A 20707-nucleotide genomic window follows, 5' to 3' on the forward strand; every position below is an offset into this window, starting at 1 on the left:
GAAAGTCTTCTGCGTGTGTTGTTTACCTTTGAAGGAATCGTGTGTTTTTGTTTACATCTCAGTGGAATGTCAGGCTGAGAAGAGGGTGAGACGGACATTGTTTCATGTGGTGGTCTTTTTGGAAGGAAGCATGCACCACTATTGAAACACTGTAAGAAAACAGGAAACAGTGTACACTCTGCTATTCTCCATGTTATGGGATGGAGCTCTGTTTAGCTGCATGTGAATTGGGTGTTCCCAGCCTACACATAGTCTTGCACAAAGAGATACATGCGTGCACACACACGCATACACACACACACAGGCACACATACACACACGCACACTCGCAAAAACACACATACATACACACACACAGACACACACACACACACACACGCACGCATACACACACACACAGATACACACACACACACACACACACACTGGCAGGGCCCCTGAGCCTCCTCTTTACAGACAGCGCGTTCCCATGATTCACTAATCCGGTGCAGACCTCCCGTGAATCTTCTCTGGCTGAGTTCTGTCCATTACGGAACACTGATAGAAAATAGACTTTGAAGCAGAGCATGTAATCGAGTCTCCATGCATATCAACTGAACATGATTTATCAAAGGGGAGTTTTATCCGGATGTTTCCCTCTTAGCTGTCATCACGTTAGATGTTGACTCTGTGGAAACACAATGGTTTCAACCTACCCCACCTTGAGCATGTACATAAATGACAGATAGAGTCTAAGGACAAATGGTTACACTTTACTTGACAGTATCGATATAAGAGTGACATGACACTGTCATGAACGTGTCATAAACGTTTATGACATAACGCGTCTGTCATTAAGTGTCATTAGGTTTTTGTCATAACAAGTTAGGGTTAGGGTTAGGGTTAGAGGTTAGAATTAGGGTTAGAGTTCATGTGTCATGACAGTGTCATGTGTTAATGACAGTGTCATGTCACTCTTATGTCGATACTGTCAAGTAAGTGTTACCGGATAAACCATTGTGTACAAAACAGGTATAAGTAAGTGTATATACTATAGTACTACACTAAAGTATATATACTATTTTTGATCTTGTGAGGGAAATTTGGTCTCTGCATTTATCCCAATCCGTGAATTAGTGAAACATGCACAGCACACAGTGAACACACAGTGAGGCGAAGCACACACTAACCCGGAGCAGTGAGCTGCCTGCTACAGCGGCACTCTGGGAGCAGTGAGGGGTTAGGTGCCTTGCTCAAGGGCACTCCAGCCGATGTAGGCATGGGAGAGCAGTACTCAACCACTTCCCCGGCCCACATTTTTGCTACTGGGTCGGGGATTGAACCGGCAACCCTTCGGTTACAAGCCCGAAGCCCTAACCAGTAGGCCACAGCTGCCCCAAACATCAGGTAAACATCATTCTGGTAAGGCTAATCAACAACATCATGTTGCATGGGACACATGTCACATATGAACCTCTTACTAAAAAGCAATCAATGCACAACTCAGCATGAGGTTCAACACAGATGCTATGTATATTAAACATCTCCTTTCTCTTAATCTCCTTTCAATTAAACTAAAGCACAGTGAAATGACAGTGTCCCCAGTTAGACTTCCTTTAAACTTTTGCCATAAGCAGCTGCTCACAATGAAACCTGCTCTCCATCGAGTTTGCATAATATCCCACTGGGATATTACTTGCTTTGTTTTGTCAACAATTGCCGCTTTATTTCATACCACATATCCCTAACCTGTGATCATTGTGATTAAACTAAAGCTTCTTCCCACTACACCACTTCTTTGATCTCACTGTGAGACTACTCTGGTGGTAAAAACCTGTCATCTCTTCTAGCCTTATACTCTACATTACTGAGAGCTGAGTCCAACTAACTAGTCCAGACAGTGGAAGGTGTATTCTTAATTGCCCTGTGTGCATACATCACAGTATCTAAACCGTCTGCAAGATGTCATTAAGAGATTTCTAAATGTGTAATAAGCCGTTGTACTTTATGAGATTTAGTTCAATTGTTTGTACATTATGTTGTTCTTACAGTATACAGTATACTTTCAGTTATATCAGTCACTCACAGGAGTTGGTGTACAAAGGTTGGAATGAGTTGGTCCTCCACAAAGCAGCTATTTCCTACCAGCCAGCCTTTAAACTTTTCACAGTGACTGAATTTCACACTGTGTTTTGTATGGACATCAATTCTGTCTCATGTGTCTGTGCATATAGAGTTTCCTGACCACCTGTCACCTGTGTGACTGCATGGGGGATTTTATACTGTCTCAGATTGCAGGGTCTGGGTCAGTCTTAATTCATTACCACCCTACGTGATGTCTCTCTGCACAGTATTAGTCAGAGGCATATGGGCATATGTACACTTCTATGTATGGACTCACAGACACACACACACACACACACACACACACACACACACACACACGACCATGCACATCCTTGCACGCTCATGCTGCAAATGTACACACAGTATTGGACACAAGCACACGTGCACATACATATGTACTCAAAGATTAGATTACGGTATATGTTAAATTAGCATGGCAAATAAGTCATTAACCTTATAACCTTATAATGAAATATAATGGAATCAGTGCCATATGACTACATGAATGTCCTTATCAGCTTGCCCTTTCAATCCAGATTGGTCTTGTTCCTCTCTGTGACATTTCATTGTGCCCTGCTTTCCAATATTCCATCAAGTCTAAACAAGTATAAAAACCACTAGCAAATGTCTTGGGTGTGTTACGTGCCTAATTTTAACACATGTGCAATTATTGCATGTCAGCCATCAATTTCTTACTGTACGTACTCATTAGAGAAGCTGTTATGTGACTCCTTATTATTAAGATCCACTTAGCGTGCGAATGCATGGCTGCGCTGTTGTGCTGCTGCTGCCTTTGTTCTCTCTTGATAGTCCAGATGAGAAAGTGTTGAAAATCCCTTTCTCCTGTTAAGTGTGCAAAGCTGCTGTGCACTGACAAGGCATGGCCAAAACCCCTGCCACCATCCCATCATCACTTTACATGTAGCTGGCATGGACATGCTGACTCACTTCCCTGCACAATCTCCATCTGTCACACGTCTATCTTTGTATCAAAATAAACACATGCACTGTGCATTATTTACATTCAGTATGTCCGTTTGATTTATCTGTCATTGTATTTTCACAACACAAAAGCCCATAGTGCAGTAACTCTAATTAGCTGATTCTTCAGTTAAATGATTGGCTCCCTGTACTGACTGACAGAGAGAGGGCAAAAACTGTAGCTGTTTATGCCAGGGGAAATCTTAAGGTTGTGGTAAAAAAGTAAAAGTAATTGCAGTGTACCTGCATCCAGTATTTTGTTGCCTGCTAGCAAATTGCTATGTGCTGAAGTGTAATTGCAGGTGGACACTGATTCACTGACTTATTCCAGCTGTAGACCTACTGCGGCAGGAGTGTATGGTACAGTCGGTAGCCTACAAGGACTATCCCTAGTTGTGGAAATGTGACACACCATCTGTATTGTCAGTGTGTGTGTGTGTGTGTCCCTCTTTCTCCGTCTGTATGAGTGTGTGTAGCCCCACCCACACTTTAACGGTACTGTATCTACTTGTTAGTACAAGTGCAATGGACCCATGCACCCTTGTAGACAAAACAGAGATCTCATGCAGATACGTCACTGATTGCATAGGCCTACTGTAGGATATTGTGGTGTGGTCGATATGACTAATTGTGTGGTGAATGTGTTGGTGTGAAAGGCAGAGATACGATCCGTTAAATGCATGCTTCTTCTGTGAACATTCTTTTGAAAAATGAATACATTGAGTAGTTTCTTCATACTCCCTTGTTCCCCTGACTTTTGTATTTGGCTGTTATCGTATGTTATAACAAATTGATAGCATATAATATAAAATTCATCATATACATCTTGTTCACATCTTTTGTTCCCATTTTTGCTGCCTTTGATGAAACTGATGAAAAAGCCTTCTCAAAAGTAAAAAGAAAAAAAGTCTTTCCCAAGGTTTTCTTAGAGCAGAAAGTAGGGTGTGGTCCCTAGAAAGCTGTCATGCTGCTTTTCATCCTCCCCTGGGAAAGTTGGGAAATGTTAGACCTAAAAAAAAGGATTCACTTGGCAACCATCAACAACATGAAAGACAACAAGAGAATAATCATTTACACTGAAGACCTCCAAGAAGCCAGTATACAAAAGACAGATGCCTCTCTGGACAAAGGACAAAGACAAAAGGACTTGTTACATGAATATAGCAGGAACACCTTGTTCAAGCCAAGGGGAGATTTTGATTTGACACATCAAGCCAATGAAAACAATGTTGGAGCTTCATGGTAGGCCCACTTCCTCAGTTCAGTGACAAATAAATATAGGCTACTTTTCCATAACCAGTAGGCCTAGTCTATGCCAAACAGGACAGACAGTTTTTTTTTTTTTATGTCATAAGAGAGGGACATCTTCTGTGATGTTTTATCTGTAATTTGAAGGATTTACATATTTTTCTGTGACATAGTTAACAAATTATAAATTGTGACTATATACCCACAAGTTAACAGTGACAGAAAATGAAGCATTTAACATTAGCCTACAGTTCCACCACCGTTCGATTCAACCAATAGAGGGTGCTTTTGAGTTGGTATTGGTCTATAGCTTCGTGAACCGAAGCCAGGCTAGGTCTATCAGTCCGTCATGCAGGTTTCAGTCTCTCTAATTGCCGCTGAACTGATGTCTCATTTCGATTTTATATCATCGTTATAACCAGCACAAATCAACCCATCATTAATCCAAACGGCGTGACTGGAATTCTTCAGTGAATTGCCTTAAAAGGCTTAATCGACAAAAAAGCAATCGCCTATAGCAAAACAGCAATGCAGACGTGGAACATAGCCTACATTTAAGAGAAATGACTGATTAATACTGTTTATTATTACTGTAAGTCTTGATTCAATTTATTATTTTACTGAACAGTCTGATCATTTCAAATTATTCATCAACTTGCGCAGAGGATCCGTACATAGGATTTGCTCCTCCCTCGTTGAAGCCCTCGACTAAGCGTACTGATTTGAGGGATGGACTATACTGCAATTTGAACCACTGGTAAACCCCCGAGACTTTTTTCTCCGCCCGCTTGTCTGTGACCCATGCGTGAATGAAAGTTCCCAAACGCCAAGTGCTCAAGACTTACAGGGAAGAGGCTGTTGAACATATTGACAGGGCATGGAACTACCACAATAATGCATTGAGGAACACTCATCCAGTCAATCCGAACGGCTGAAACAGGCTATGAAGTTTTCATAAAGACTGTTTTTTAAAAATGCAAACAATGGAGCCAATAACAAAGTGGACGCCAAAGCAAGTTGTCGACTGGATGAGAGGTAAGTTCGTCTAATTTGGTCTTAATTATAATTGCCCCAAAAGTTTTTCGGAGCAATACCCAAGTGTCTTCTTCTGTGCCTTGTGTCTTTCCTAGCTTTGTTTAGCCCACGAGTTTCGTAGAAACTGGCTTCCTATTCAGCAACTCGCCACCACTGGCCGCGCGTAACTTGTTTAACAACTGTGGAATCCAGGGCTATTGTCATTTATACGGATATAAGTAGGCTATGATAATGTGACCGCAAAATTACGACCTTTAGGGATGTCCATAAACTCATGGGTTCAAGCTTTGTTTACAACCGGTAGCTTTTTCAAGTTGTCAGAAAGTGTTCTGTTCTTGAGTGTTTTCCCTGTCGCCGTGGATGGATGATCATTCGTTCAGCTGTGAGTGTGTGGTAGACCAAATAGTAGCCTAAAAAGGAAGGTCGCCGAGGGTAGGCTACTCTGTTGAAGCCAAACTTTTGTTGAAAGCTACAAATGTAAACCTAGTATGATCTTTCGCACCTCGGAATACGTTTAGCAATGAGTGATGAGTGAAGTCAAGGATTGGACTCCACAGATCTGTCACTTGCTGGTTTTGGAGACGGTCACGGGACACAAATAATTCAATCGATTAATCTCAGTCAGACGGACGTCGTAGTCTACATCAATTTCCTGATGGCTACTTCTGATGTCACTTTTGAAAGCTTAAAAAACTTCCTGAAAATACCATGCATTCCACACCGAGAACCACGCAGTGAAACCGATTCAGCGCTGTGAGCATAACGAAGTATGCTTGCTATGAGCAAGTGACCTCAACGTTTAGCTATTTTGTTCTTAATACCCTTAGAAGCCTTTCCAGTGAAACTTGAATTCTGAATACATAGTTTATGAATGTATGTTACAACCAAACTCATATTAGGTCATGCGTTCTGTAGGCTCTTTTGTATGCAGACTTGCAGAGGATTAGGAATGTAAACTGCCACCCTCAGTAGCCATTGGGTTTTGATGAGAGCTTGTCTGGTGGACCAGTTCTCAAAGCTGATGTCTGATTTAGTAGCTGACTGATACTCAGATCCTTCAGAACTGATGCTTTTGTGGATTTTGGTTAGTTTTGAACTTGTGTTTTTAGCAGTATGATGACTGCCCTGCAATGGTCATGTTTGGTTACCCAGCAGCCCATAAGCACTTGACATTTATTATTATTTACTAATTTTACATTCGTAAGCATGCACAGCCTGTGTCTGAAGACCGTTGTCATGATCCAAAATGTGAAACCACACATCATACTCCCACTATGAAATGTCAGAATGCTGCCGAATATTTTCCTCTCACACGAACCAGTCTCTCCCTACTTGTCCAACTCCTAAGTGAGAGGCTGCCGACTGCCTTTCATGCCTCTCCAAGTTGGCTGAAGTATCTCAAACACGAACACAACTACAGTGATCCCTGCAGGCAAATTCAAATGGCACGAGATTTATCAACCAGTACTGAAACCTATCCTTCAAAATATGTACAGTCCCGGAATCCCCCAAAGTTTTCTCCACAGGAAAATATTTCACTGCCTGGACTCTGGGAAGCCTGGGTCATCATAGTACTTTAATGGGCGTGAGAAATGTTGCCGCTGGTTTATTTTTAGGTAGCAGGCCATGATTAGAGAGCGGATGATCTAGTGGCCTACATCTGGGCCTTTGAGGTGACCGGCACTGAGGGGTCTGAAGCACAGGCAGCCACTGTGGGCTCGGTCAAACCTGGTCACCTTGCGTCCACCACCGACATGCTGCATGGCTTTATCTGAAGGGATGAAAGGGGAAGCGTTGGCAGAGGCCACAGTGAGGCATATCAGGTGTGTGTGAGGGCAACACGCCCAGCACCAGGTGAGAGGCCTCACAGGGATGGAGAAAGGTCAGAACAGCATCTCGATTCTAACTGTTATGGTGTGTGGTGTGTGTTGAAAGTGTTACATTTTATGTAGTTCATGAACATGTTAAATACTTTGATGAGTCTTTGATGAGTCAGCCTGAGGAGGATGTTTTATCATTGAAGAAGATGAGTCATCCATGATAAAGGATGAGAGAGAACCAAATTACATATTTCCAAATTAGCCCATTTAGTCATGCACTTTTGTGGATTTCTTCTTGTAGTGACTTAACACTTACATGTTTTTATGTCTAAGCAACAGCAGGGAACAACCAACATAACCAAAACAGCATAACCAGCAGCCAGGTGTTTGAGTTGAGTAACAGTGACTACTGTCATTGTGAAGAAACTCGGTATGCCCCCAAGCAAGGTGCCTCCATGGTGTTCTGAGGAAATTTGGATTTCATTGTTGTAAAACCACACTTATAGCCTTCTCAATTAAAATGTATAAACCATTTCTTGCTGTTAGTCGTTGATATGAAATACAAAGAAACAGTTATCCCCTCTGTAAATAAGCTGTTTGCCCTAAAATGATGAAAAGCAAAATCTCCAAAATATATGCACAGTCTCCAATCAATGCTGCTGCGTGACTTTTCGAACGTGACAAAAAGGTCACCTGCTCCTGTGCCAAGTTGGCTGGCACTCCACTCAAGCTCTCCCCGCATCCAATGCAAATCTGGAGATCATCTGAGCTTAGTGACTGCGGAGGTTGGCCATCTCTGTCCCGTAATAGCGCTGGCCTCTGAAAACACAGAGCTTAGCGCAATGGGAAAAATGCAACCTCAGGTAGCTTGGCACACAGGGGTCAGTGCACATCCATGGTTGCTTAGTCATGCAGAAAGATGGACAGGACACGGCAGGCTGCGTCGAGGCTAGTGCCTTAATCCACGGGATCGATGGAATTCCCTGAGAGAGGCTGGGGAATGCCGCAGAGGCCTACAGTCTTGCCTAATGCTGCCATTTGGCAAGCTTCCAGTTCCACCCATTCGTTGGGGGTAGAATATGTGATCAGCTTGCTGTCCTTGTGAACTCTTAATGGAATGTCATTGTACTTCTTTGGCCGACTACTTTACAGGTACAATGAATGCACCTGGGGTATCACTGAACAGGTGATATTAGGTAATGCCTTGCATCCTACATCCCAGATTCTGAAAAGATGCTAGTTGGACAACAGTCTATTATTAAAAGCACACACAAACAGAAAGCAACATATTTTCAGTTTTGTCACAGACTATTTGTGAGGTTTTGTCAAACAATTGGGGGATTTATTTGTGAGTAGTGGCTTATTTCCAGTCTAGTTAAAGAGAGCTGACCGTTTTTGAGTCCTATCAAAACCACATGGTCTGGCCCGTGTTTAAATAACTAACGAGTATGACAAGAATGTTGCTGGCTACCAAAGCAAAGCGGCCACTTCAGTGGCTCGTGAACAAAAACATTTGTTAATGTCCTTTTATGCACTTGTAGTCAGTCAGTGAGCTGTGTGGGGTTTCTCAAAGGCAGGAATGTCTTGTGATTCTTGTCAAATGAAATAGAAAAACACTGTGGGGATTTTCACGTGTCTTGTGTACTGAATACTATTATAAATAATATTGGCTTCATCATCACATAATATTTTTTATTTGTTATATATTTTTACATATTCAATATTTTAGAGCCTTTTCTATATGTAGGAGCATGTCCGAGCATGTCTTCTTTCGTCCCCCCTCACATGACTAAAGCAACTGTAAAACAGGTCTGGTCTCTGTCTAGCATCTGTTTAACTCGTTCTGGTGCTGTGGGTAACCTTCAAACTGGAGGCCTTGCCTTGTTTTGCCTAAAGGTTTTTGTGGTGGTTGTGGTTGAATTTTCTTCAGGGTTTGTCAGAGATCTGTCCCAAGTTTCAGGCAACGTCGCCAACGTTGCGTCAGTAAAGACCTTCTGTCATTCCCAACGGACTTGCAGTCAAAGTTGACTGGGAGCTCACTGACCAATGCTCTGGCTGGAAACATCCTCTCTGACTAGGTCATATTGTTTGGCCATTAAGACAAATGTCTATAGATCAGATTAACATATGGCATGATGTTTGATCTTTAAAGACTGGTATACACAATGTCCTATTTAAGAATCAAGGTAAAAGTAGCTTTAGATAAAGACTATTCCTCGACAGAGTTGGCACAGCTTTAGAAAAGCGCTAAAGCATTTTATGTTCCTCTGAGTGCTTGGAAAGGTCAACGCATAATAGTCTCTCATCCAACACCTGCACTTGAGTAAACAGGGGAAGGGTGTTGCTGCTCAAATACAAAGCATGTGAAGCGTGGCATTCTGGGAAATTCTGTCTGGCTTCTCCCCTGCTTCTGTTAAGTACTATGGGGAAAGCAAGATGCCATTATATTGTGCCCCCATGTGCCTTTTTCCAGTCAGTGCTGAAATCAGAAGGTCAGGAACTGACCTACATAAAGTTTGACGAGTTTAAATCTTTCACACAACACAATAGTGGCAAAAGGCAATGGCATTTTTTTTTATTTTGCAGTTCCTTTAACAGTGAACGTTTTGAGTTTTACTGAAAGCAAGAACTAAATGGCAAAGTACAAACACATGATGAAAGTGGAAAAAACCCAAAACAAATCTCCCTATTAAATGGAACGTGAAACCCAGGTTAAAAAGAACGTGAGTGGACAATGCCTGTGGCTTGACCAGGGGACAGATAGAGCTACGAAAGAGGAACGAGGTGAAGGACAGGGAGAGCTGAGGAGGAAGTGATGAGAAGAAAGGAGAGAACTGCAATTAAACCTGTAATAGCAGCTGTTCATACAGGCTACATCTATACACATTACACCTTGTTCACCAATAAATATCAGGAAATACTGATCTACTTTGAAAGTACTTTTATGATTTTAAAACATTGTGTCCGTGTAGAATGTTTTATTACCTCCACCATGAAGGTTATATTTTCAGTGCTGTTTGTTTCTTTGTTTGTTTGTCATTGACAGCATAATTTCACAAAAACTACAAAGCTGTTAGGACAGAGTACCACGATTTTGTGCAGATGTGGAGGTAGATATATGGTGATAGAAAGACAACTGCATGTTGAAGGTTCAGGTTAAGAGAGGGGGTTCCATCTCTGTATATTGCAGCACTTTGCAGATACAGATAAGATAGAGATAGATAGATAGATAGATAGATAGATACTTTATTGATCCCCAGGGGAAATTCAAGATAAACACTTGTGAGTGAGTTTTCTAGCTTGAGTTTTCTATGTTTTGTCATAGTCCATCACTAACCCCCTCGCCAACAAATCCCCAACCTCCCCCCACGTTTGTGACATCAGCACCATGACTCACTCCTACCCCGCGGGTGTCAGATCAGGCAGTCATGCTGTCACTCCCAGATACCACAGATCCCGATTCGTCTGACTCATCAACAAGCACCACCAGGCATCAGTCTGCCACTGAAAACCCCCCACAGTCCCACAGTTCCAGTTCCCATCTCAGGTGTCCTGACGACTTCAGAGGAGTCCGATTTTAAAGTGTCAGTCGGTGACATCAAGTATCATCCCTTTTACCAGCTGAACCTTACCTGCAACAGATAAGGCCTGGTTGTGCACAGTTTTTCTCAGGGATTTCAAATAGCCAGTATAGTCAGGTGCCAAGATGTCCACCATACATAGCCTCTGTACCTCCGTAACGATCAGCAGGAGAGTAAATGTGTAAATAATGACATGTCTCTTAGTTGTTACTAAATTGTGTTCAAAGCTTGAAAGTGTTTTATGTGCAGGTTGGTTTAAAGAGCGATGCAGTCAATCTATTTGACCCTCATCTCCTCCTCCAGTGACCCAAAGGGGCCAAGGCATAGGGCCTAGGCTGTAAATCTAAAGTGTTCTAAAGCCCGCTTCCCGCATCTCTCACAAACCTGTTGCCATAGCGGCATGGGCTTTTTTTTTATTTTATCCCACTGACTGTATATAAATGGTTGATTTACCCCCAGCTAGCATGCAATCACAGGCTCTCCTTTGCCCAGTGTTGGCACTTAGCTTGGCACAAACACAAGAGTTGTGCTCTTAATGCTTAATGCTCTTAAGAAAATCGCCCATAGCTACACCAGCTGATTGTGCAGAGGCTTGTGAAAAAGTGCCAACTTCATTTGCGTATCAGAGGAGACCTATCCCACTTATTTACCAGAGGAAGGTACTGTGTTTTATGACAGAAGCCATATGGTTCCGCACAGCAGTTTTAGTAGAGTGCTCAATCCGGTTTTCTTTTGATGTTATGTTATTTGTGTGGAAGGTGGTTGTTTATTGGTTGAACTGGTTTTGATTATAATATAACACCAGATTCCTGAATAATGGATTAATGGACCACCAAGATTGTAGCAAACAACATCGAGAAACACATCTCTATGGCATCTCTATTGCCCTAAGCTAAGGATGGGTCAAGGTATGTATCCTCAGCCTTGACTGAATGAAATGTGTGGGAGTTCTGTCAGCTTGAGTATGACAGTAATTTAATTTAAAAATAATGGTTTTAGTTTGGTAGGTTTTGGTGACTGCTGTAGACAATGGTTTAGACTCTCATCTTTTGTATTTTCCCTCTGAAAACCACTTTCAGTTGACACTTTCTTTGCGCTAGGCCTTTCACAAAGACTATACAGTACTATACTCATTCTTTGAAAAAACAGCAACCGCACTTGGTCTGCTAAGAGCTCCGCGCCCGATGTTAAAACACCGGGGACGTTTTTGTCGCCCCTTTGTTACTAAGCCACTCTCACAGTTGTTTATGTCAGTGGTAACGAGCGGCATGGCTTCCATGTCGGTGAGTGATGAGTGTTTATGTGTGGGGGGGGGGGGGGTGAGACGAGTTTCCAAAACCACTAGCATTACGCAGGCCCCCAGACATTGCTCTCGGCTGATCCAAAAAGGACGGTCCAGTCTACCTTTTGCCATTCAGTTGGCCAAAATAGATGAGAAGAAAAAAAAAGATTCAGAGATAACATTGGCTTTATAGTACAAGTACAATCAATCCAAGTTACACACCTACATTTTTGCCTATATGTAGCAGCCTCCAGCCTCCCTTGAACTGATGCTAAGTGAACCTGTTACAGAGGTTTCCTTTGTGCTCGAGGCCTTTCTTCCTGTTTCACCCCCATTCTACCACAGCCACGTGGGTCACATGCGTTATGGGCCAAAAGGTCAAAAAGAGGACCTCTCCAGCAGCCGAAACTGCCCGAGGCCTAGCGCAGTGTCAGGCTTATCCTTATCCCCATCAGAGGCTCTGTTTTCCCCAATTGACAGTACAGCGGGGCAGCATGGTGAGGAGGTGCAAGCCAACTGACTGGTTTATTTTGCAATCAGAGCTGTGTGAACCTTTGCCCATCAATCCTCAAGCCATTAATTTTCTCTTCAGAGAGAACCTTGTGGTTTGACACACACTTCACATTCCTACTCCACTGCCGCCGTTGATTGGATGATGATTTTAGAAACATTTCAACATTGATAAGGAAGGGGCTGTTGATTCACACACACAACAACAGACAAAGTGTCCAACCCTTTCAACCCTTATGCAACTGTCCCATTAACACAGGCTCTGTTTGGGTCTTGTTGAGGCTCTGTGAAGTCATGCATTAGGGGGACAGCTTTGCACATTCAGGGTTTTTTTTTTAATTGCAGCTCTCGCAGGCTTCGCTGGCCCAAGGGGTCTGCCCATAGAATAGCATTGTGGCCCGCTGGAATTTCCACAATGGGACGCCTTTGGAGAACAATGGACATTCCTTCGATCCCCACAGGTTCACTGGAAGTCTAAATAAAATGGGGGGAGAGAGTTACAGTGACAACGCTATTGTGTACACCGGCTTTCCCAGTGGCCACCAGTGGCGGGGCACGGCCAGGCCCAGGAGGGGGGCTAGACTAGGCAGGGAGCCCCAGCAGGAGGGCTGCATTCTGGGGGATGTGGAAAGCCTCTTTCTCCCTCGAGTAGTAATCAAACCCTGAGAACATAAGCCTCCTCTGCACCATACATACACCCGAGCAGGAGGCGGATGGATGGGGTTTGGATGGATTTAAGGAGGTGGCTGGGTGAGGAGCAGAAGAGTAGGGTTTGGGGGGGGGGGGGGGGGGGGTTTGGGGAGTTTGCATCCAGATTGTCAAAGGGAGGGGGGCACCGAGGTGTTTCCTGCTAGAACAGATGTGCGTGGCACCAAAAAGCTGTAGCTCATTACTACTGTGAGGGTATCGAGTTCACCATCAGGCTAAAAATCCATTCGACAACATTGATTCTGTGTGCATTCAAAAAATAAGCAAGAGATTCTCCATATGTTGTTGTGCAGGGATCTGTTGTAATTGGTTGTTATAGTAGGTACTATTTTGTGTCCAGAAAATGCAATTGAAAAACACTCAGGATGTACAATTTCCCTGAGACTGGGATAATCACAAAATTATCATGCATCTCCAAAAGTCTGGCTCCCTGGAACATTCCTTGGTTTTTGCCCAAAATTCAAGGGCTTGGTCTTCAAAATAAAGAAACAAGCCGTTTCTGTACTTCCTAAGGATGTTAGTCAGGAAGTGTTTGGGATCATCAATGGAGCAGAATAAAGAGACCGCAGCGGAGGGGGTGCAGAAGCAGCTGCCAAAAGGAGTCTGATCATGTCCTGACGATGAGGTCAACTGGCCAACAACGTCCTTCAGGAGTTTCAGCCATGCAGGGCAAACTCTCATGGACCTGTTGTTGCTTCTTTGTAGTTTCGATGCCTAGCCCTTATCCATTCTGTGAGAGTCTGTGATCCATAGAGGAGGGGAGGAGAGGATCCACCAGGGAGGCCTTGTATGCTGTGAGCCCTACACGGAACAGCAGGTGTCCCCTGGGCCCTGGTCATATCCTCCCAAACTCGTTGCCCTCTGAGGTCATGTTGATAGAAGGACAGACTACTAATGACGGGATGATGGTGGCCACACTGAGCTGGGCCAATCATCCTCCATTGTTGTGAAAATCAATCAGGCTTTCAAAAGGGAACCCAGCGCCTCGAGTTACAGAGAAAATAGCCCAAGTCAACCTCAACCATATGTTGACCTCTTGAGGGTTCTCACTGGCCCAGGCGGGACGTATGGTCCCCATGATTTGCTGGTGTTGGATATTGTGGCTGATGCATGCAAGTGAAACTCATTTGCACCACTACTGTTTTTGCCTCATTAGGGATTTGGGCTGTCAGATATTAGGTCCTCATAACAAAACAAAAATCACTACTTGAATTACTCTGTCAAAAGTACAAATATTTTTAATTGAAAAGGTTGAATTGCTTTTTATTAAAAAATCAATTGTATAGTGATTCTGCTCTGATTCACTCAGAGCACTTCATTTCATCACTATTACTGGTATTTCAGTAAAATAAATGCTAGTGGCCTTATTGTGACTTCTCCCCATGATTGACTGAAAATCTTAAGTGTTTATGATTTCAGTGAAAATATTTTCTCCTTCTTTTTCAAACGCATGTTCTCATGCTCTGAAAAGATCTCACTCCTTTGTTCAAATCACACTAAAGTGACACACTATCGTCCTCTTTTGTGTTTACCTCACCATTTGAAACTGATAGTCTCTATCACACACCCTAAAGCCATTGATCTCTTGGCAGTGTTATAAAATGCTGTATCAGCCCTGTGTGAGAACACTCTCTCTCTCCCTCTCTCTCTCTCTCTCTCTCTCTCTCTCTGTGTGTGTGTTTGAGACCCATGGGAAAGATAGGTTGTGACTTGACGGACAGCATTTCCCCCAGCCTCTTCTTGTAGAGGACTTCTCAATTAAAGCCATTAGTGTTGCTTGGTGGGAGAGAGACAGCAGGCAGGTGGGACGACGCTTCATGCGGGTGGCCAGCAGAACTGCCCTGCCCAGCTTCAAAACAACCCAATTAGACACCGAGACCTGTGAGGTGGGATCTGTGGGGGACTGCAGATTCCAGAGTCCCCATGAAGAGGGTATGGAGAGGGGGGGGGGGGGGGGTTGGTGCTGGATTTTTTTACCCACTCTATCAAAAGAAGGATAATCAGTCCTGTGCTGTGCTGTTTCTTTCTTATCCTTGTTTCGTCAAAAAACAGCAATGGAAATGCAGAAGGTCTTTGTGCCTGGCACAGGCTGCAGTCCCCACTGAAGGGTTCTCATTAGCAGGGCTTGAGAGAGATGTTAATTTCAGTGTTGCGGAGCCACGTCGAGCTGTAATGAAAGCAAACCACAAGGAGTGGGCTTGAGCGTGCCCTGTAATCACTCAAAGGCATTCCAGCGCCGCTCTCCTTTCCCTCTTCATCGCCGGTGTCCGGAAAGATCCGAGGGAGAATGGCACCCGGTCCTCTGGAAATGCCTGCTTAGCACAAGTAGACTGTGAAAGCCGAAAGAAGACACTTTTGCACCCTTCTATTACTATTTCTCCAGTATATCCGGTGGAGGTTAGATTTTTGAGTCTCTGTTTGTCTTGGGTCTTTTCCACTTTGATTCGGGGTCTCTCCCTTACAGTTGCGGTCAATCATTAAAGCAAATTCCTGTGGCCCTGAACCACTCCAAGTATGGAGGAGACCCAAATTCAGCATTGCTTACATGGGAATTCTCTGAGGAGTATGTGAAAAATGTTTTGACAGCAACCAATACAGACTTCAGACGTATTAATGCATTACTGGTGCAGACTGGCATTATCTTTTCTGCAAATATGACCAGCTGAGCTCAACTCAACTGTGCGTGTGTGTGTGTCTGACTGTGTGTGTCGGTGCGTGTCATCGTAGAGCCGTACACCCCACTCCTCACCCCTCCGGGCAGCTTGATTAAGACCTTCCTTTAATATGTGAAATCAGATCTGGAAACACAACAGTCCACTCGAGACCTTTAGCTCATCCACATTCTGTGTAACAGGATCACACTGCCCAGGGCGTGACTGCAGGGAGAGCATCCCCAACATACCAGGCTGTGTGCAGCACACAGACCCCTCTGCACAGACCGCCTCTACTCATAAGGCTTTTTCTTGGGTGCCTCTCGGCACACAACAATCCACTGCTCCTTCCTAGGTGGCCTGTCTTCAGGAGATGGATGATGGGTGAAGAAGAGAGGTGGGTGGGGGGGGGGGGAGTCCAAGGACGTGTATTTAGCTTCTAACACTGGAGGCCTTAGCTGTGTCTCAGCTGACGGGCCTTTCAGGAGTCCGGGGCCCAGGGCCAGCCCGCTGCAGCTGCCCCCTCTGAGAGCTGCCTTTGAGAGGGGAGACGCCACCCTCCGCTAGCCTGCCACCCACCCCCCACCAGCTCATTCTTTGCCCCGCTGTCACATCAGAGGTGGTCAGCCCGAATGAGAGAGGGCCATTGTTTTTTTTTCTCTCTCTCTCTCTCTGTGTGTGTGTGTGTGTGTCTATGTCTGTGTCTGTGTATATATGTGTGTGTGTGTGTGTGTGTGTGTGTGTGTGTGTCTGTGTGTGGTAGGATATCAGATGTGAGTTCCTGTGAGAGCCAAGCTGACCCTTTCTTATTCATGCTTGCGTGTCCATTTGCATTCTCTGAGAGGATCAAGGAAGCACGGCCATTATATAACACGCAAGTGACAATTCTTTGGCCAAACAAAAGTTCCAGCTCTCCGCTCCCGCTCCATTCAGGGATTTTAACTTCAGTTTGCTCCTTCATCTGATTTCTCTAAGGGAAGGACCGGAATAACTGCAGTGAACAGAGCTAAGAATAGAATAAGATCTTTCAGTTTCAAACTTCAGTTTCTTTGTGTGTCCACCAAATGGGGCCTGAGTAGCATTAGTCGTTAAATAAATTTAAAGTAGCTGACTGTGACCAGAGTTGACCCAACAGATTTTTACTTCCATTGTTTAACCAGCATAACACCTAAGGCCAGGTGTTTATGGGATGGCAGTTTATGGGGCCTCTGTTATCTGGCGTTGTCCTATCTGTTATGGTTCCACTGTTATCTCTCACTCCATCTATCTGGGTGACGCACCTGCTCAGTTGAAACTGTTGCACGGGGAACCTGTTTTAGTTAGACTGCACATGTGTGTCAATATGCTAAGAGGTCACCCGGCCACAGATGTCCTTATTTTGGGCAGCCATGGCCCACTGTTTAGCACTCTGGACTTGTAACCGGAGGGTTGCCGGTTCGAGCCCCGACCAGTGGGCTGCGGCTGAAGTGCCCTTGAGCAGGGCACCTAACCCCTCACTGCTCCCCGAGCGCCGCCGTTGAATCAGGCAGCTCACTGCGCCGGGATTAGTGTGTGCTTCACCTCACTGTGTGTTCACTGTGTGCTGTTTGTGTTTCACTAATTCACCGATTGGGTTAAATGCAGAGACCAAATTTCCCTCACAGAATCAAAAAAGTATATATACTTATACTTTTAGCATATAACCACAACAATCGAGGCCGTGTTTTTCACTGTTAGGCCTCGTGGGCATACAAAGATTCCGTAGTTGAATTAAATTGAATTGGTTATTGTTCTAATGCCGTTATCAATTTTTCTATTGTCTCTTTGTCCCCCATTCTTCTTGTTTTCCTAGGACTGGATGATAGCCTCCAGCAGTACATCCATAACTTTGAGCGGGAGAAGATCAATGGGGAGCAGCTGCTAAAGATCTCCCACCAGGACCTGGAGGAACTGGGGGTGTCCCGGATCGGCCATCAGGAACTGGTCCTGGAGGCGGTGGACCTGCTCTGTGCTCTGGTTAGTATATTCACTATTCTTCTCGTTTTACTCACTATGCTCACTTTGTCTGAACTTAGCAATATCTCAATGCCCAACACTGTACTGGGTGAAAATTTGGCATGCAAGCTCCTGTTGCTGTTGTGCTTGTCACAGCAGTCTGGTCTGTGTGGCCCTGAAAGTGCACCGGGCTGGCTGGGACAGATGGTGGAGCGTATCCAAGCATTAAGAAGAGATCAGAGAGATGTAGCTCTGTGAGCTATGGGCCACTAGCCCTCACCCTACCCTCCGCTGTGCCCTGCTTAGGGGCCAACCAGTCCTGGGCAACAGTCCCTGGTCTAGCTGCCTCAGCCTCAAGCTGCACCAGTCAATAGAGCAGGAAGCCTCTTGGCATTCCCACACTGCTCACTTGGGAGTGTGAGCGGGCACTTTCGCACAGGGAAGGGCCATTAAAGTTATTGGTCATTTGATGTTATCTGAGATGGAGAGAACATGTTTTAAATTTGTGGTTGTTTGAGTAGTTTGGTGTGGCAGTCAGCTGCTTATCACAATGCTATGAGTGGTGTTGGTGAAGTAACACTAGTGTCGCCCTTTCATTCTGCCCCATCAGTTATGGAGAGTAAAACAGAAATGATAAGTGAACCATAGGTGGATGTAGCCTCAGTGTTTACTTTTTCCAGTATCAGGACAAAATGTCTGCACACAACCAGAGACTCATGAGAAAATCTGTTGGAGGACTTCATAGAGTGCTAGAATCTGACTAGCTTGTCAGCCGACGACTATAAAAAAAAAACTGCCAGCAGTGGATTTACTGCAGGCTAGACTGTCTTAACTAGACCTTCAGCATGACCGTTTCAAAGGAGAGGGGAAAGGGAGTAGCCTAGAAAGTGTAGAAGAGGTGGAGATACGCAGAAAGACTAAATACATCCAAAGTGAGTTTTAAGTCACAGCCAACTCTCTGTTTGTGTAGATGGGACTGATTTGGGATTTGACCACTTCCTGTCTGACCACTTCCTGTGTCAAAACTGCTGCGTGGCAGCACAGACTCACTGATTCAATCTCCAACCCCGGAGGTGTTTGATGTGTTTTCAGCTATGCATTACCTTTATTTCAACTGGCTGTACTCTCCTGGCTTGTACTCTCCTGCCTACACTCCCTTGTTTTAACTTACACTAGCATTAGACTTTTCTCTTCTTAGTCTTTGGTAATGCTGATTTTATAGAGCCTGAAACTCAGGAATAGTCTCTAATAGTCATGCACTAAAGCTATAGTATGCATGTGAAGTCATGCGCTAAAGCTTGATTAGTTGATCAGCTGCCTGTTGGAGCATGACTGCATTTACCTGACACATACTGTACATGTGCACATACAACTTCAACTACATACTGTAACACAACCAGACAAGTGGAGCAAGTCAAACATGGTTAGCTGCACACAGTTGTGCCACCACCAAATTAGTGTTAGGCCCCGTTTCAAGTGCAGGGTTTAACAGTAATATGAGTTTGGCTATTGCAATATGTCCATACAATTTTCCACCCATGCCCTAAAATCCTATGTAGACAGACAAAACAGTCCCAAATGTGTATATGGCTGTTTCGGTAGAAGAAACAAATCCTCCTACATGAGATGGCTTTGAAATGTTCTCGCTCGACTCCATATAGATCTCTGTGATCTCCTGTCTAACAGATAAGGTGTAGTCATTTGTAGTGAAAGCAGAGGACACATGGAAACATTTAAAGACAGTTTGCTTAAAGCTTTGATATATCCTCATGTCGTAACACTTGAGCCATACCATACATCCACAAGTCCAGAGCCCCTCCGTATAGACCCCTCTAATTGGGCCCAGACTCCTCTCCACCCAGGCGGACCACTTTCAGCAAAGCCCAAATTGTTTTCCTTTGATCCTCTTCATAAATTCTGCCTATGTTTTCACTGTGTTCCCTGACATGATACGTAATCTTAAATAAACCCACCATTAATTGAGAATGATATTAGGAGTTGCGTAAGTCACACAAATAAGATCCAGGAGCATGTGTGGGGGACGCCGCTGAACGCTTGCTGACCCTTTGGAAAGGGAATACAAGGCCATCGTCACTGCTGGAGAAGTTCCATCAAAGCTCCATTTTCATCATCTTCAGTGACTTTGCCTATTTTTCACACCTTATTTTCACGACATTCCTTCACCTCCTAAGGCAGTTGGGATCTCATTAATAGTAACACGTTGTTGAGCATGTTAAACATGTTGTTTCGCCATGTTCTCCTCAAAGGTTATGATACCTTAAAAGGAATGTTCTCCATGCCCATGTTTTGGACACAGAAACCTTTCCCTATCACATGCATTTTACCATATGGCTTGATAGGTAGGACTTTGTCTAGGTAGGTAGGACTATGCAAGACAGCTTGCATAGTACCACAGCCACAGATGAGCTTCTCCTAATACAGCTTAGTATATTCTAACCTAATATTTTATCCAATTTCTGGCATTTATCTAATATCTAGTGGTAATCTCAAATAACCGATGGAGCATGAACTTGGACCAAGGGTTGAGTCTCTTCATTATTTTGAAAGCCTTTCTAAGCTCTTTTTTGTAGTTCTGCATGTTATTGGCATTTCACGGTGCCTGTCTGACATATATACAGACTATATAGCATCTCATTCCTAGTTTAGAATCATCTTCTACTCAGGTCTTGATCTTGTATCCCCTGTGAGGTAAAAGCCATCAGAACAAGCCGTTCTCACAAAGGAGTCATGAAATAGCTTAATGAAAAGAGCTGCGATTCATGGGCTGTGATGACTCCAACAGAACCTCCT

General features: G+C 44.1%; 1 protein-coding gene across 3 annotated transcripts in view; it reads left to right on the forward strand.

Annotated features, from left to right (window-relative positions):
• The first annotated feature begins 5094 nt into the window (after positions 1-5094).
• LOC121693538 (connector enhancer of kinase suppressor of ras 3-like) overlaps positions 5095-20707 on the forward strand; it is a 44961-nt gene continuing 29348 nt past the window's right edge. For 2 of the 3 annotated variants that reach the window (XM_042073026.1, XM_042073027.1), the window contains exons 1-2: positions 5095-5370; positions 17754-17917. In XM_042073026.1, the coding sequence (XP_041928960.1) occupies positions 5310-5370; positions 17754-17917 (225 nt within the window). In that variant the 5' untranslated portion in view covers positions 5095-5309. The remainder of the gene's footprint in view (positions 5371-17753; positions 17918-20707) is intronic. The other variant, XM_042073032.1, reaches the window with a different exon arrangement.

The sequence above is a fragment of the Alosa sapidissima genome, chromosome 19, assembly GCF_018492685.1.
Source record: "Alosa sapidissima isolate fAloSap1 chromosome 19, fAloSap1.pri, whole genome shotgun sequence".
NCBI classification, from domain to species: domain Eukaryota; kingdom Metazoa; phylum Chordata; class Actinopteri; order Clupeiformes; family Clupeidae; genus Alosa; species Alosa sapidissima.